General features: G+C 48.6%; 1 protein-coding gene across 1 annotated transcript; it reads left to right on the top strand.

Moving 5' to 3' along the window:
- The first annotated feature begins 422 nt into the window (after window positions 1–422).
- On the top strand, window positions 423–13,486 carry NOB1 (NIN1 (RPN12) binding protein 1 homolog). The gene is made up of 9 exons (XM_017850760.1): window positions 423–538; window positions 660–792; window positions 3,280–3,410; window positions 5,935–6,006; window positions 6,222–6,347; window positions 6,442–6,642; window positions 7,232–7,329; window positions 10,388–10,532; window positions 12,756–13,486. The coding sequence occupies exons 1-9, from the start codon at window positions 476–478 to the stop codon at window positions 13,023–13,025; spliced, it is 1,239 nt and encodes a 412-aa protein (XP_017706249.1). The 5' UTR covers window positions 423–475; the 3' UTR covers window positions 13,026–13,486.
- Window positions 13,487–17,856: the final 4,370 nt, after the last annotated feature.

A 17,856-nucleotide genomic window follows, 5' to 3' on the forward strand; every position in this document is an offset into this window, starting at 1 on the left:
TGCTGTGATAACGAAATTAGGTAATCTGTATTGATTTTTAACCATAGGAATATATACAGGTTTTACATTTATTTATTTATTGAAGAGATGAGGGTCTCGCTATGTTGCCCAGGCTGGTCTCACATTCCTGGGCTCAGGCGATCCTTTCGCCTCAGCCTTCTTAATAGCTGGGACTCTAGGCGCGCACCACTACACCTGGCAGGTTTTATCTTCAAAGGTAAAGAAGGCGCTAAGCTCTAGTTGCTGAAGCGGATTTCCCAGGTGTCCCCCAACGTTTGACCCCGCCCACACCTCGCTGTGTGTGCGGGCGGCGTCGCTGCGCATGCGCGCGGGTAGAGCCGGGAGGTGCTGGCGCGGCCGCCAGGAGGCGCAGCCAAGTCGCGGCTGCTCTTTCTGGTTCCCAGAGGACCAGACTTGGACAGAGGAGCCGGCGCAAGCTCCGTGCGCATGTGCGCTCCCTGCTCACGCAGCCAACATGGCTCCAGTGGAGCACGTTGTGGCGGACGCTGGGGCTTTCCTGCGGGATGCGGCTCTGCAGGTACAGGGAGCTCCCTCTGGGACAAGAAAGATCTGGGCTGACCGCCCCTCTGGGAGTGCGTGGAGTCGGGTGGAGCGTTGCTTGGTGCGGGCGGGTCTGAGCGGGGCCGTTCTGTCCTCAGGACATCGGGAAGAACATTTACACCATCCGGGAGGTGGTCACCGAGATTCGGGACAAGGCCACACGCAGGCGGCTCGCTGTCCTGCCCTACGAGCTGCGGTTCAAGGAACCCTTACCGGAATACGTGCGGCTGGGTGAGTGCCTCTGCCCCAGCGTTGATGGGAAGCTGGGGTCCCGGGCGCACATGGCACCCACCTGGGTGCGTGTTGGGGTCTAGCTGCCTTATCAGAGCAGTAGATTTAGAGCCAGCACTTCCTGGGAGATAGTGGTAGGAGAGAGGCTTCCTGGGTCTGGAGTCAGCCAGTAACTAGCTGTATGCCCTCGAGCATAGCATTCAAATTTGGGCCTCGTTTACCTCATCCGCAAAATGGGAATAATAATTGTATCTGTCTCCAAGGTTGCTGTGAGCATGAACTGAGGAATATGGCAGTCAGCACAGTGTTAAACACTTTGCAGACACGCAATAAATTTATTTGGATTTAAAATAAGAGCTTGGATCTCTTGCTACTACTCTTGTACATTTCTTTTCAGTAGATTAGGCTGATGACTGGATATAAAGATCTGCACCTGACAGAGCTTTAAAAAGGGAATACTTTTAAGGCATTGTATTAAATGTGAAAGAAAATTAAACTGGGCGCGGCGGCTTACGGCCTGTAATCCCAGCACTTTGGGAGGCGGAGGCGGACGGATCACCTGAGGTCAGGAGTTCGAGACCAGCCTGACCAACATGGGGAAACCCCCATGTCTACTAGAAATACAAAATTAGTTGGGCGTGGTGGCGTGCTCCTGTAATCCCAGCTACTCGGGAGGCTGAGGCAGGAGAATTGCTTGAACCCGGAGGTGGAGGTTGCAGTGAGCCGAGATCGCGCCACTGCACTCCAGCCTGGGCGACAGAGTGAGACTCTGTCTCAAAAAAAATAAAAAATAAAGAAAAGTAAACAATTGTCTCTTGGTTTAGGAGTCAGCATTGTTTTCTTGTTGAGAATCAAGGTGATACCCAAGAAAGGCCCCTAAGTGGTTGGAAGTGTTGTAGAGGTTAGAGGCTGATAGTGGAGATGATGTTACCTCCTCTGTGATTTCTACGATTTTCTCCACCAACTTAGTAGCTCTGTGATCTTTGCCAACTTACTAAATCTTTCCGAGGAAATACTAATAGTACTTCTGAAGATTGTCAAAGGATGAAATGAATTAACACGTAAAGCTTTTAATGCAGTGCCTAGTGCCCAGTAAGTGGACAGTAAATTGTAGTTGCTGCTAATGTCTGTTTTTTAGGAAATAAGAGCAGTATATCTAGTGTTCCTTGTACCAGTGTAGTAGGAGACATCTCTCTGTTAATTTCAGGAATTTTTTTTTTCCCCCAAGATGGGGTCTTGCTCTATCGCCCAGGCTGGAGTGCAGTGGCGCGATCTCGGCTCATGCAAACTCTGCCTCCCGGGTTCATGCCATTCTACCTCAGCCTCCTGAGTAGCTGGGACTACAGGCGCCCGCCACCATGCCCAGCTAATTTTTTTTGTATTTTTAGTAGAGACAGGGTTTCACCGTCTCGGCCACTATTTGGCCAGGATGGTGTCATCTGCTGACCTCGTGATCCACCCACCTCGGCCTTCCAAAGTAGGAAATTTTAAATGTTTATTATGGATGACTCTGGAGAATAACAGCAGTCGAACAGCTGACATTTATTATGCATTAAGCACATGCTTTTTGTTTCCTCATAGACTACCACAATTACAAGTTGAGCATCCTGGATCTGAAATCCAGAATGCTCCTAAATCTGAAACTTTTTTTTTTTTTTGAGATGGAGTCTGGCTGTGTTGCCCAGGCTGGAGTGCAGTGGCACGATCTTGGCTCACTGCAGCCTCCACCTCCCGGGTTCCAGCAATTCTCCTGCCTCGGCCTTCTGAGTAGCTGGGATTACAGGCATGTGCCACCATGCCTGGCTAATTTTGTATTTTGAGGAGAGAAGGGATTTCACCATGTTGGCCAGGTGGGTCTCGAACTCCTGACCTCAAGTGATCTACCCACCTCAGCTGCCCATGGTGAGGCATGAGCCACCGCATCCCAACTTTCTGGAGTCTCACTCTGTCACCCAGGCTGGAGTGCAGTGGTGTGATCTTGATTCACTGCAACCTCTGCCTCCCGGGTTCAAACGATTCTCCTGCTCAGCCTCCCGACTAGCTGGGATTACAAGCCCCTGCTACCACACCTGGATAATTTTTGTATGTTTAGTAGACAGGTTTCACCATGTTGGCCAGGCTGGTCTCCTGACCTCAAGTGATCTGCCCACCTCAGCCTCCCAAAGTGTTGGGATTACAGGTGTGAGCCACCACACCCTGCCCCAGCCAACTTTCTGCTCCTTCCTCTGCATTTGATAAGGGTGTTACAGTAAACCTAACTGGCATGAGTCTTGGTGGTGGTGAATACAAATTTCTCAACTGCGTGTAGGGAAAGGTCAGAAAATGGATGAAAGTGTTAAGATTTTTCATGACACAATGGTCCTTTATAAATTGTTTTGGTACTTCCATTGTTTTGATCTGTTCTAAATCATTTTGATACTTCCACTGGTTATCCAAGGTCATATGGCTTTTTGCCTCTAACTGAAGATGGAAATCTGTTGTTTACAGTGACTGAGTTTTCAAAGAAAACAGGAGACTACCCCAGCCTGTCTGCCACGGACATCCAAGTGCTTGCACTCACATACCAGTTGGAAGCAGAGTTTGTTGGAGTGTCTCACCTAAAACAGGAACCACAGAAGGTAAATCAAGAGGATGGGTTTTTAGAAGCTTTGTATTGTGGGAACAATCAGATACACAAAAGTAGAAGGACTAGTGTAATGGACCCAGGGTCCCCATCATCCCCCTCCAGTTATCTCATGGCTAGTCTGTATTCATCTACACTGATCCACAGCCCTGAGTACTTTTTTTTTTTTTTTTGAGATGGAGTCTCGCTCTGTCGCCCAGGCTGGAGTGTAACGGCATGATCTCAGCTCACTGCAACTTCCACCTCCAGCGATTCTCTTGCCTCAGTCTCCTGAGTAGTTGGTGGGATTACAGGTGCCCACCACCAGGCCCAGCTAACTTTTGTATTTTTAGTAGAGAAGGGGTTTCGCCATGTTGGTCAGTCTGGTCTCGAACTCCTGACCTCAGGTGATGCGCCCACCTCAGCCTCCCAAAGTGCTGGGTTTATAGGCATGAGCCAGCATGCCCAGCCTCAGCCCTGAGTATTTTAAACTCAGACATTGTGTAGTATTTCACTGATAGTTATTTCTTGGTATGTCTCTAAAGATCAAGACTCTCAACAACTTTAAAGCCATCATTACACCTACACAAAATTAATAGTAATGCCTGTTATCAAATATCCAGTCAGCGTTCACATTCCTCAGTTATTCTGTAAATGTTTAGAGTTTGAGGTTCATACATTACAATTGGCAAATGTGTTTCAGTCCCTCTTTTTTCCCCCTTGATCCAGGGTCTACCTGTGTTGCCCAGGCTGGTCTCAGAACTCCTAGGCTCAAGTGATCCTTCCACCTCAGCCTCCTGATTAGTCTCTTTTGATCTGTAGGTTTTGGGGAAAGGTTGTTTAAATTTGGAAAATGCAAAAAGAATAAAAATCTATATATCTGTATATAATAATTTTTTTAAAAACAGAATTCTTTCTGGCCAGGTGCTATGGCTTATGCCTATAATCCCAGGGCTTTGGGAGGCCAAGGCAGGAGCATCACTTGAGCCCAGGCATTTGAGACCAGCCTGGGCAACCCCATCTCTACAAAAAAAAAAAAAAAAAAAAACTCTCCAGGCATGGTGGTGTGCACCTTTAGTCCCAGCTACTTGAGAGGCTGAGGCAGGAGGATCACCTGGGCACAGGAGATTGAGGCTGCAGTGAGTTGTGATCACACCACTGCACTCCAGCCTGGGTGACAGTGAGACCCTGTCTCAAAAAAAGAGAGTTTTCTGGAGGTAAAAAAGAAGGAACACTAAATACGTGCAAGTGTTTTTTCAAACCTTTGCTTCCTTCAAAATTTTGACTCCTATTGTGCTTTTAGGGTCTTACCGAGTATGGCTAGGTTGAAGAGACTGATAAATTTGTGCCTGTGCCCACTGTCTATTTCTAAGCCAGAGGATTTTAGAAGCCAAAAAGTTTAACCTAATAATAGTCCATTTTCAATAGTGTTGACAAACAATTGCTTAATCTTCTCTGCCTAAAGTCACCAAAACTATGGTGGACTCATATTTTTGCACTAGTTGAAACTACCTTCAAATTTTTTTTTAAGAGAGATGGGGTCTCACTGTGTTGCCTAAGCTGATCTCAAACTCCTGGGCTCAAGCCGTCACCCCACCTTGGCCTCCCAAAATGCTGAGATTACAGGAATGAACTACCACACTTGTTTTTTGTTTTTTAATGAGACAGGATCCTGCTATCACCTAGGCTAGAGTACAGTGGCGCTGATCACAGCTCACTGCAGCATCGGAATCCTGAGCACAAGCAATCCTCCCTCAGCCTCCCAAGTAGCTGGAACTATAGGTGTACACCACCATGCCTGGCTAATTTTAAAATTTGTTTATAGAGATAGGGTGTCACTTTTGTCCAGGCTGGTCTCAAACTCCTGGCCCAAAACAATCCTCCTACCTCAGCCACTGCACCCAGCTATTTTTTTACTTTTATTCTCTGATTTTTTTAAACATTGGATGTCAGCCAGGCACGGTGGCTCATCTGTATAATCCCAGCGCTTTGGGAAGCTGAGATGGGCAGATCACTTGAGGCTAGGAGTTTGAGACCAGCCTGGCCAACATGGCAAAACCCCATCTCTACTAAAAAATACAAAAATCAGTGGGGCATGGTGGCACACGCCTGTAATCCCAGCTACTTGGGAGGCTGAGGCATGAGAATCGCTTGAACCTGGGAGTCGGAGGTTTCAGTGAGCCGAGATTGTGCCATTGCCTTCCAGACTGGGCGATAGAGCAAGACCCTATCTCAAAAAAAAAAAAAAGATATTCTTTTTTTTTTTAAAGACAGAGTCTCACTCTTGTAGCCCAGGCTGGAGTGCAGTGGCGTGATCTTGGCTCACTGCATTCACCCGGCTAATTTTTTGTATTTTTAGTAGAGACAGGGTTTCGCCATGTTGGCCAGGCTGCTCTCCAATTCCTGACCTCAGGTGATCCACCCACCTTGGCCTCCCGAAGTGCTGGGATTACAGGCGTGAGCCACCACACCCGGCCAGAAAAAAAACTGGGTATCTTTAATTTTGATAACAAGAGGTAAAATATGTTGTTTTTTTAAAGGTTAAAGTGAGCTCATCGATTCAGCACCCAGAAACACCTCTGCACATTTCTGGTTTCCATCTGCCCTCCAAGGTAATTTCTTAGACAAGCTAGGCTCTTCATGCTCTTTTCTGAAACGTCACATTTCTGTAAGTTATGTGTTCATAGTGAACTAAATTTACGTGGACCAATAACATCGTTTGTCCAGCCCTGTGTGATCTGACTTGTATGTCATATGTGATTTCATCTGTAACCTGAAAGGCTACAGATGAATTTTCAGGTTTTAAAATTGTTTCTTTTAATTTCAGCCTAAACCCCCACAAGAAACAGAGAAAGGACACCAAGCTTGTGAGCCTGAGAACCTGGAATTTAGTTCCTTCATGTTCTGGAGAAACCCTCTGCCCAGCATCGATCATGAACTGCAGGAGCTGCTGGTGAGGCCTTGACTTTTGGTTTTCGGATGACAGCTCAGCGTCTCCCCCACTGCTCCTGTGGGCTGGGAGTTTGAAAGGTCTGTTGATGTTTCAGATTGACAGAAGTGAGGATGTTCCAAGTGAGGAGGAGGAGGAGGAAGAAAACGGGTCTGAAGACAGAAAAGATGACAGCGATGATGATGGGGGTGGCTGGATAACCCCCAATAACATCAAGCAGATCCAGCAGGAGCTGGAGCAATGTGACGTCCCCAAGGACGTGCGGGTTGGCTGTGTGACCACAGACTTCGCCATGCAGGTGGGTAGGGTGGGCCTGAGCCCACGTGTCACACACGTCATCGGCAGTGGTCCTACCGAGGTATACAGATGTACACGGAGCTGGTGCTGTGCAGCACTTGTTTTCCTGGTTCTGGAAACCACCTGTGCCCTTGGTGATTTTTAGTTTTGCTTAGAGGCTAGACAGTCGTGATACGATGACAACATTTGTATAGTACATTAAATGTTTAATGTTTACTCTTATTTTTTTTTTTTTCAGTATATATAATGTCATGTGGTCAGCAGATTCTTAAGACAGGGAGAGAGGGTTTTCAGCCAGCAATGAGTATATTTGGCCCAGACAAAATAAAATGTCTGTTGAGAGAGCTTGCTAATGACAGGTCATGGAAAATGACAAACACAGGCTCCAGGACAGTGTGAGAAAGACACCTGGGTCTTCATCCTTGTTTACACATCTTGAGAGGCCTCCCCAGGCTGAGTTTCCTTCACAAAAGCCAAGGAATATGGGCAACGCAGGGTTTGTGAAGTTCCCTTAACTGTGATTACAAAATTAATGTGAAAAGAAAATTGATGACAAGAAAATTGAGTTCTTCTTTAACTTGTGCTTGTAGAATGTTCTGCTGCAGATGGGGTTGCATGTGCTAGCGGTGAACGGCATGCTGATTCGCGAGGCCCGGAGCTACATCTTGCGCTGCCACGGCTGTTTCAAGTACGTAGCTGGTGACCTGGCCCTGGTGCCCTCTGTGGAACACACGGAGTTTCTTTTTTTGTTTTGAGACACAGTCTCGCTCTGTCGCCCAGGCTGGAGTGCAGTCGCGCAATGTCAGCTCACTGCAACCTCTGCCTTCTGGGTTCAAGTGATTCTCCTGCCTCAGCCTCTCAAGTAGCTGGGGCTAGAGGCACATACCACTGCACCCGGCTAATTTAATTTCTGTATGTTTTTAGTAGAGGTGGGGTTTCACCGTGTTGGTCAGGCTGGTCTCAAATTCCTGACCTCAAATGATCCATCCACCTCAGCCTCCCAAAGTGCTGGGATTACAGGTGTGAACCACCATGCCCAGCCTACTCCTCCTGTTTCTTCTACAGACTTATTGAAAGAGAGCCCTGCGTTAATGTATGTTTCTTCCACCTCGTCATTCTTCTGGGGCCTGGGTTCTGTCTCCACCTGGGCACTGAGAACTTGGGGACAGAGGTTGCCAGGGACCTCCCACCTTATCTCAGTGGCATGAGGTTAGGGACATGGGTTCTGGAACAGTGAGCCTCGTTCTTTAGCGGTACATACTGAAACGTTTGTCCTTGGAATGTCTGGGATTTGCTTTGACATAATCCACAAGTAGAAGGAGTGGGTGGGGGTGGAGATGAAATAAGATTGGCCGTGAATTGATAGTTTTTGAAGCTGGGCGGTGATGGATACTTGGGGGTTTATTGTGTTTTGTCTGCTTTATACATGAGAGATTTTCTATTTACAAAAAGAAGAGGACATGGGTTCAAATCCAGATTCTGTGTCCTGCTGCCGGTGTGATTTTGCAGAAGCTGATTCACTTCTTTATGCTTCAGATTCTTCTCTTTGAGATGAGGTCTCACTATGTTGCTCAGGCTGGTCTTTAGCTCCTGGCCTCAAGCAATCCCCTTATCTTGTCCTACTAAAGTAGTGGGATTACAGGCGTGAGCCATCCAGCTCTCAGATTCTTTTTTTTTTTTTCTTTTTTGAGATAGTGTCCCTCTTGTTGCCCAGCCTAGAGTGCAATGGCGCCATCTCGGCTCACTGCAATCTCCGCCTCCCAGGTTCAAGCGATTCTCCTGCCTCAGCCTCTGAGTAGCCGGGACTACAGGCACCTGCCACCATGCCTGGCTAATTTTTTGTATTTTTAGTAGAGGCGGGTTTCACCGTGGTAGCCAGGATGGTCTTGATCTCTTGACCTCTGGTCCGCCCGCCTCGGCCTCCCACAATGCTGGGATTACAGGCGTGAGCCACCGCGCCCGGCTTCGTATTTTTGTTTGTTTTGGTTTTTTCTGAGACAGTCTCACGCTGTTGCCTGGAGTACAGTGGCACAGTATAGGCTCACTGCAATCTCTGCCCCCTGGGTTCAAGTTATCCTCCTACCCCAGCCTCCTAAGTAGCTGGGACTATAGGCACCCACCACCACATCTGGCTAACTTTTTGTATTTTTAGTAGTGACAGGGTTTCACTATGTTGGCTAGGTTGATCTGAAATGCCTGAGCTCAAGTGATCTGCCTGCCTCAGCCTCGCAAAGAACTGGGATTGCAGGCATGAGCCACCACACCCGGCCCTATCAGATTCTTAATAAGATTGAGAAGGTGGTTGTGAGGACCTAGGAAGACAGTCGTGTCAAGGACTCTGTGGTATCCGGTACATAAGCAGCGTGCCTATCGGGTGAACTGTTAGTTTCTTGACCACTGACCTCTCGTTGCTTTTCTGACTCTTGAGTTGGCTCCTGTGGTGAGGGCTGGTGTTCTGTAGGAGGCCTCTGGGACCCTGGAGACCACCTGGTTGGCGTGGAAGAGCCTCTGCCGCAGACTTGCTGGTGGAATGTGGCCTGGGGACCTACTCTAGGGTGGCATCTGCCACTCCGCAGGCTCAGGCTGGGTCTGGGGGCATCATGTAGATCCATCTGGTGGTGCCCTTGTAGAAGCCCATGAGGAACTTTCTGAATCATCAAAGGTGCCTCTCTGGGTCCCCAGCTGTTCCACTGTGTGAAGCCTCATTCCCTGAAGCCGTGAGCATAACCCAGCACTCAGGCTTGGGGCCCAGCCCTGCCAGCCAGTGTGGCTCTGCCGCTCCTCAGAGTGGCCCGCACCTTCCTCTGAAGCTTCATGTCATTTTGCTGTTTCAGGCTCATGACAGTAAAGCTCCTGGCTTCATAAAATTCCATTTTTTCCAACGTCCTTTGTTACAGAAGCACTTAATTCACCAGATTAACACTCAATTCTTAGAAACACTTGGAATGTTCTTCATTCTTGTCAGATTAGCCCCGTGACTGCACAGTTTGCTGTACAAAATAATTAGGTCCCAACACTTGTTACGAGGTGCTTAGTTCACTCACCAGAGACTTCGGGTAAGGCATTTGGCTTCTCCAGCTATTCCACCCAGCTCTTGTGTCTTGACCATTGGGAACTGATGGAGAACGCCAGAAGAACAGGGACCAGGGCTGCTGCTTTGCCGCTGACAGCAGCAACTTCCTCCCGTCCAGGGTCCACTGTCCTCAGCGCCTGGGCTTCGTTCAGCCACGGCAGTGTGTTTCCTGTCTCATTAATAGGCTCTGCCGCCTCCAGAGCTGCTGGTGTGACGAGGTACCCCTCGAGAAAGTGCCGTGATGTGAAGGGCATTGATTCTGGAGCCAGACTGCCTGGGTTTATCTGCCATGGACCAGCTGGGTGACCTTGAGCAAGCTGCCTTGCCTCAGTTTCCCCATCTGTAAAATGGAGATGGTGCCATCCTCCCAGGACTAGTGATGTGAACCCTACAGAACAGAGCCTGGTGGTGTGTAGGAAGGGTTCGGGATTCACCTAACTGCATCCTGCTCGCTTGCACACTTCCTTACCCGCCCCTCCTGTGGTTTATCTATCCCTCAAAGGGACGCGGCGGCCCTTTTCTGACAGCTTCAGTGGCCTTCATGTTTGTGACGTGTGGTGCGGTTCAGCCCTTCCCTGTTTCTTCTACTGAGGCCCGGGATCCACCTTGTACTCAAGGGAGGCGTTTGCTGCCTGTGGCTTTGACGCAGATCGTCTCCTTTTGTGTCTCCCAGGACAACGTCTGACATGAGCCGAGTGTTCTGTTCTCACTGTGGGAACAAGACCCTGAAGAAAGTGTCCGTGACCATCGGTGATGACGGCGCCCTGCACATGCACTTCTCCCGCAACCCCAAGGTGCTGAATCCCCGCGGCCTCCGGGTGAGTGGCGCCTCTCCCAGTCCCCTCCCCACGCCAGAGTCGAAAAGAACAGAAAGGACAAAAGGAAACAGTCTGGTCATTTGTGCATGACCAGGGATTGAAAGCCTGTGACCTAGGGACCGAGACGGAACAGGGAGAACGCACACATGGCCATCTCATGAGAAGCGACCGGTCGTTCGGGCAGTAGCTGTGAAAGGCTGCAGTAGTGGCTCACGAAGGGGAAGCTCATTTGGAGTAAGGCAGAGGTTAGATTTGTGCAGGACTTGAAGGATGGGCAGGGTCTCGGGACGCCCATGGTGCAGAGAGCAACGGGTGTGGAAAGCACAGCACAGAAGAGAGGGCCTGATGGGGTACATGCGCAGCAGCTGCCAACACAGAGAACCGGGAGGGAAGGATTGGAGGACGAACGAGCGAAATGAGCGGCACTGGCCTCTCCCAGCAGTAAAATAGCCCCGCGTGCATGAAAACCTTGCAATTTTCAAATAATTTTCAACTTATAGAAAAGTTGTAAAGACAGTGTAAACAATTCCTGGGGGTTTTTTGTTGAGGCAGGACCTCACTCTGTCACCCAGGCTGGAGTGCAGTGACACCATCTTGGCTCACTGAAACTCCACCTCCTGGGTTCAAGCGATTCTCCTGCCTCAGCCTCCCAAGTAGCTGGGATTACAGGCATGTGCCACCATGCCCGGCTAATTTTTGTATTTTTAGTAGAGACGGTTTTGCCATGTTGGCCAGGCTGGTCGCCAACTCTTGACCTCCGGTGATTTGCCCACCTCAGCCTCCCAAAGTGCTGGGATTACAGGCGTCAGGCACTGCAGTCGGCCAACAATTCCTGTTTACCCATCACCTGGATTTCCCGGGGTTAATCATGTACCCACATCCGCTTTCTCTTTATACATGTACATATTTTTTTCTGAACCATTTGAGAGTAAATTGTGCACATAATGCCCCTTTGCCTTGAAACAAGGACTTTATCTAAATCAAGAAATCAGTATTGCTGCGATACCACTGTGTAATCTGCAAACCCAAATCCAGATTTTGCCAGTTGTTCTACAAACTTCCTGACAAAAGATTTTTTGGGTGCAGAATCCAGTCTGGAGTGACACGCTGCATTTTGTCATCTCGTCTTTTTTCGTCTGGGGTCCTTTCTCAGTCTTTTGTCTTAGATGACCCTGACACTTTCGAAAACTCTGAGCCCGTTCCTTTGTAGAACGTCCCTCCCCTTGGGTGTGTCTGGTATTTCCTCGGGACTGGATTAGATTGGGGCTGTGCAGTTTTGGCAGGAACACCCCAGAAGTGATCCTGCTGTGTCCTTCTCAGGACTTCATTTCAGTGGGTAAATAATTAGTTGTATAATTTACTGGTGATACTAACTTTGATTACTTGGTTCAGTGGCTTCTGCTACCTTCATCCCTTGTCAAGTTATTTATCATACTTAATTTGTAGAAAGAGACTGAGACTATGTATATATTATTTCTTGTTGAAGTTAAGTTGCCTGAAACAGTTATTGTAGTGATTGCCAAATGGTGATTTTCTGTCATTCCTTATGTGTTTATGACCTGGTATTCTACTGTAAAGAGGAACTTTCCATTTATTCCCATGTATTGATTTCTATGAGTGTGGTCTTGTGGATTTGTGCTCTAGTCTACAGGTTGTGATCTGTCACTGTCATTTTGAGCCTCGCATTGTGCCAGCGTGTGGCCAGTGGGAGCCTGTGTTCTTTTGACAGATCCCAGGTACTCTTTCAACACAACTTTCTGGCATAACAAGAAGTTCCCGGACTCTCAGCCGTCTACCTGCGTGTGCCCCAGAATCTGCCATTTCTCTCAGGAGCTCTGGTTTTTTATGCAGGAGGGTTTTTAGAAGTAAAGATCTGGAGACTGGGTGTGTCTGTTGTCCTGGGGTATCATTGCGTCTTGGCGCCAATGGACAGAGCTAGGAAATATATACACATGTGTATAAATACACACTGGAATGTTTTGTATTTCTATTTCTGTATTGTCTTTAGCTGAAGGTATGTAGTCAAAATACCGTGCTCGGTCTTTCATGTGTGAATTGAGGTGGGAATCAAGTGGGAGGCGGCGGCATGTCACACACAGCACATGGTAGGCAGTCAGTTACCACCCGCTGTCATCTGCCCGCTCCAGGATCCGCAAGGTCGGCTGCACCTTGTGTGACTGTGGCTCCCCTTCTTCTAACGGCTCTTCCTTGTCTTATTTCCAGTACTCGCTTCCCACTCCCAAAGGGGGCAAATATGCCGTCAACCCCCACCTCACCGAGGATCAGCGCTTCCCTCAGCTGCGACTCTCCCGGAAGGCCAGGCAGAAAACCAACGTGTTTGCCCCTGACTACATCGCCGGGGTGTCGCCCTTTGTGGAGAACGACATCTCCAGCCGCTCAGCTACCCTGCAGGTCCGGGACAGCACCTTGGGAGCTGGGCGGAGACGCTTAAATCCCAACGCTTCCAGAAAGAAGTTTGTGAAGAAAAGGTGAAGTGCGATTTCCCACAGGCAAACTGGATGGGTGTTCTGGCCACTGTGGCGTTCCGGTGTCCCATTTCCCCGGCCGTGTCATCTCCAGGACCACCCGATGGAAATAACAGGTGGGCTTCACGGTGCAGCTCTGCCCAGCCATGCCCGGCTGGGTCTGCAGGGCACTGGGCTGTCCCATGGCCTGTGAACATCTGGAGCACCTGGCTGCCTGCCAAGGAAAGGGAATTGGATAAAAACAAAGAACAGTGCCCTGGAGCCAATCTTCAAGACAGGAATTTCCAAAGGATAATATTTTTCTAGTAAACGCGGCTGCAAGCTCCTGTGCATTTTTATTAAATAGGCCAGATGTTTGCTGCTTAGGTCATCTCAAGGCTGACGCTTGAGCTGTGTGCCCAGAGATCATGCATTTAGATTTATCTTTTTGCCAGAAAATACAAGGTTATAATAAAACTAAGAACTACCCTTTCTTTCTTTTCATTGAACCTCCTTGTTTTGAGAATGGTTCCCATTAGTCTGGAAAGGGCAATGGGGTGAGCTCCCTGGCGGCCTTTTACCCGGATTCCCTACAGTTCTGCCTCATCTTTTTCTGTACACACAGTCACAAAGTATGAGTCATCTAGGAAAAGGATGTTCTTTTACATAACCACGGTAGAGTTAGCAAATTCAAGAACTATCACGTTGGTACATTACTATTATGTAACATGACAGCACTGGTAATCACCCCGTATCAGTTCTTTCTTCAGCTGCCTACTGTTCCACTGCGAAGAGCTATGAAACAAACTGTGTTAACTACTTACTCTGCATTAGCCCATTTAATCCATAGAACGTTAGTACAGGGTATGGCTGCTGTTACTTCAAGCAGTCCTGAGCTACAAGAGGTAAGTGACGCAGCCTGTGAGTGGCTAGACCAAGATGACAACTCAGTCCATCTGTGCTTTTTTTTTTGGCGACAGTCTCATTCTGTCGCCAGGCTGGAGTACTATGGCTCAGTCTCAGCTCACTGCAGTCTCCGCCTCCCTGGCTCAAGAGATTCTCCTGTTTCAGCCTCCCAAGTAGCTGGGATTACAGGCAAGCGCCACTGTGCCTAATTTTTTCTTCTTCTTTTTTCTTTCTAGTAGAGACGAGGTTTCACCATGTTGCCCAGGCTGGTCTTGAACTCCTGACCTCGGGTGATCCCCCCACCTCAGCCTCCCAAAATGCTGGGATTATAGGTATGAGCCACCGCACCTGACCCCATCTGTGCTTTTAAGCAACAAATGTACCAGTGGAGATGGCAGGAAGGAGGGTGAACACTGTGCCTGCTTTCTGTCCCCATCTTTGTGAAACTCCTCTTGGGAGGATTGATGGGTTGACGCCCACCTGGAGCACAGGGTGCCGGAGGAGAGGTGAATAGTGGTTAGAACCCGGGTGACTCCGATGTGCCCTTTCCATTTCTCCACATACTCTGTTCTGTCAGACAGAGAGAAGGTTAGCAGGCCGAGCACGGTGACTCATGCCTATAACTCCAGCATTTTGGGAAGCCGAGGCAGGATCGCTTGAGCCCAGGACATAGAGAACAGCCTAGGTCAAAAGAATGTCTACAGAGAACACAAGAGGGTAAGGCTTTTAGCTTAATTGCACCCCTGTTTCTCACCGCCATCTTGGAATTCCTTCCCTTTCTCCTCAGTCCCACCCATTTCATTCTGTATTTAGTAGCCATAAGACTACTAAGTAAGACTGGCCAGGATTTGGCCAACAGTTCATACGTAATAATTTTTTTTCTTTTTGAGACTCACCCAGGCTGGAGTGCAGTGGTGCGATCTCAGCTCACTGCAGCCTACGCCTCCCGGGTTCAAGTGATTCTCCTGCCTCAGCGTCCCAAGTAGCTGGGACTATAGGCATGTGCTACCACGCCCAGCGATTTTTTTTTTGGTAGATGGGGTTTAGCCATGTTGGCCAGGCTGTTCTCAAATGCCTGACTTTAGGTGATCTGCCTGCCTTGGCCTCACAAAGTGCTGGGATTACAGGCGTGAGCTACCACGCCGGGCCTCACGTCGTTTTAGAAAGTGTTGGACCAGGCACGGTGGCTCACACCTGTAATCCCGGCACTTTGGGAGGCCAAGGTGGGTGGATTACCTGAGGTCAGGGGTTCAAGATTAGCCTGAGCAACATGGAGGAACCCCTTCTCTACTAAAAACACACAATTAGCCGGGCGTGGTGGCGAGTGCCTGTAATCCCAGCTACTTGGGAGGCTGAGGCAGAAGAATCGCTTGAACCCGGAAGGCGAAGACTGTGGTGAGCCGAGATCGTGCCATTGAACTCCAGCCTGGGCAATAAGAATGAGACTCCATCTCAAAAACAAAAAGTCATGGACTGGGTGCTGTAGTTCACGCCTACAATCCCAACACTTTGGGAGGCCAAAGTGGGAGGATCCCTCAAGTCCAGGAACTTGAGACCAACTTGGGCAACATAGTGAGACCCCCATCTCTACAAAATATGCAAAAATTAACAGGTATGGTGATACACACCTGTAGTCCCAGCTACTTGGGAGGCTGAGGTGGGAGAATTGCTTAAGCCCAAGAGGGTGAGGTTGCAATGAGTTGAGATCACGCCCCTGCACTCCAGCCTGGGTGACAGAGAGAGACCGTGTCTCAAAAGAAGAAAAACTGACTGCCTGGACGCAGTGGTTCAGACCAGTAATCCCAACATTTTGAGAGGCTGAGGCGGGCAGATCACTTGAGCTCAGGAGTCCAATACCAGCCTGGCCAACATAGTGAAACCCCACAAACAAAAATGAGTGAAACAAATTAGTTGCACATGGTACTGCCTGTCGTCCCAGTTACTTGGGAGGCTGAGGTAGGAGGATCACTTGGGCTCAGGAGGAGGAGGGGGTTGCAGCTGAGATCCTGCCACCAAACTCCAGCCTGGGTGACAGAGCAAGACTCTGTCTCAAAAAAAAAAAGTCATGGCACAGTGGCTTACTCTTGTAATCCCAGCACTTTGGGAGGCCAAGGTGGGTGGCTCACTTGTCAGGAGTTTGAGACCAGCCTGGCTAACATGGCGAAACCCCATCTCTACTAAAAATACAAAAAAAGAAGGCCAGGCATGATGGCGCACGCCTGTAGTCCTAGCTACACAGTTGGCCAACATGGTGAAACCCCGTCTCTACTAAAAATACAAAAATTAGCTGGGTGTGGTGGCGGGCACCTGTAATCCCAGCTACTCGGGAGGCTGAGGCAGGAGAATCACTTGAACCTGGGAGGTGGAGGTTGCAGTGAGCTGAGATAGTGCCACTGCACTCTAGCCTGGGTGACAGCGAGACTGTCATTCATAGATAGATAGATGGAGGTAAAAATAAGAATAATCAAACAACCAGGCCGCGCATGGTGCCTCACGCCTGTAATCTCAGCACTTTAGGAGGCCAAGGCCGGTGGATCAGTTGAGGTCAGTTCAAAACCAGCCTGGCCAACATACGCTGAAATCCTGTCTCTACTAAAAATACAAAAATTAGCCAGGCCTGGTGGTATGTGCCTGTAATCTCAGCTACTCAGGAGGCCAAGACAGGAGAATCGCTTGAACCCGGGAGGCAGAGGTTGCAGTAAGCCAAGATGGTGCCACTGCACTCCAGCCTGGGCAAAAGAGCAAGACTCTGTCTCAAAAATAAATAAATAAAAATTTTTAAAAAAGAATGACCAGCTGGGCATGGTGGCTCCCACCTGTAATGTGAGCTACTTGGGAAGCTGAAGTGAAAGGATGGTGTGAGCCCTGGAGTTCGAGGCTGCAGTGAGCTATGATTGCACCACTGCACTTCAGTCTGGGTGACAGGGCAAGACCCTATCTCTCAAATATAAATAAGTAAATAAACAACTAATCTCAAAAACCCAAGATTCTAGCACATGATTATTTTAATTGAATGTGACATCATAATATTTGGCTGTAATGAAATCTTTGATTTGGGGTTCAATAGTAGAAACATACAGACTCTAATCAGGTTCTAAATAGATTCCAAAAACAACTACAGGCCAGGCTCAGTGGCTCATGCCTGTAATCCCAACACTTTGGGAGGGAGGCCTCGGCAGGCAGATAGCTTGAGCTCAGGAGTTCGAGACCAGCTTGGGCAGCAACATGGTGAAACCCCATCTCTACAAAAAATACAAAAAGTAAGCTGGGTATGGTGGCATGTCCCTATAGTCCCAGCTACTCAGGAGGCTGAGGCAGAAAGATTACTTGAGCCCGGGAGGTCAAGGCTACAGCGAGCCAAGATCACACCACGGCACTCTAGCTTGGGCAACAGAGCAAGTCTCCAGAAAAAAAAAAAAAAAAAAGACTCAATTTGCTACCTTGAATCAAGTCTCTCTTCAGAACAAACGAATGTCCTTTTGAGAGAAATTTTAGGGTTTTGTTTTTGTTTGTTTGTTTGTTTTTGTTTTGTTTTGAGACGGACTCTTACTCTGTTGCCCAGGCTGGAGTGCACTGGCACAATCTCGGATCACTGCAGACTCTGTCTCCCAGGTTCAAGCGATTCTCCTGCCTCAGCCTCCCAAGTAGCTGGGACTATAGGCGTACACCACCACACGTGGCTAATTTTTGTATTTTTAGTCAAGATGAGGTTTTACCATGTTGGCCAGGCTGGTCTTAAACTCCTCACCTCAGGTGATCCACCTGCCTCGGCCTCCCAAAGTGCTGGGATTATAGGAGTGAGTCACTGTGCCTGGCAGAGATTTCAGTTTAACCAGAGTGTTCTAAGCCCGGTAAAGCATGGCCTAATTCAGGCAAAACATAACTTAAAGAAATTAGAGCAGGACACACCAAAACACAGGAAGCCCAACACAGTGGTGTGAGTGCTATGAAAT

Source organism: Rhinopithecus bieti, unplaced genomic scaffold (genome assembly GCF_001698545.2).
Source record: "Rhinopithecus bieti isolate Rb0 unplaced genomic scaffold, ASM169854v2 scaffold_32081, whole genome shotgun sequence".
Lineage (NCBI taxonomy): Eukaryota > Metazoa > Chordata > Mammalia > Primates > Cercopithecidae > Rhinopithecus > Rhinopithecus bieti.

Bases quoted from the DNA above. Each gene is read 5' to 3' on its own strand.
- NOB1 (XM_017850760.1), top strand. From the start codon at position 476: ATGGCTCCAGTGGAGCACGTTGTGGCGGACGCTGGGGCTTTCCTGCGG. The intron at 6,007-6,221 runs GTAATTTCTTAG...TTTTAATTTCAG, and splicing joins GTTTCCATCTGCCCTCCAAG to CCTAAACCCCCACAAGAAAC. The intron at 6,643-7,231 runs GTGGGTAGGGTG...TTGTGCTTGTAG, and splicing joins CCACAGACTTCGCCATGCAG to AATGTTCTGCTGCAGATGGG.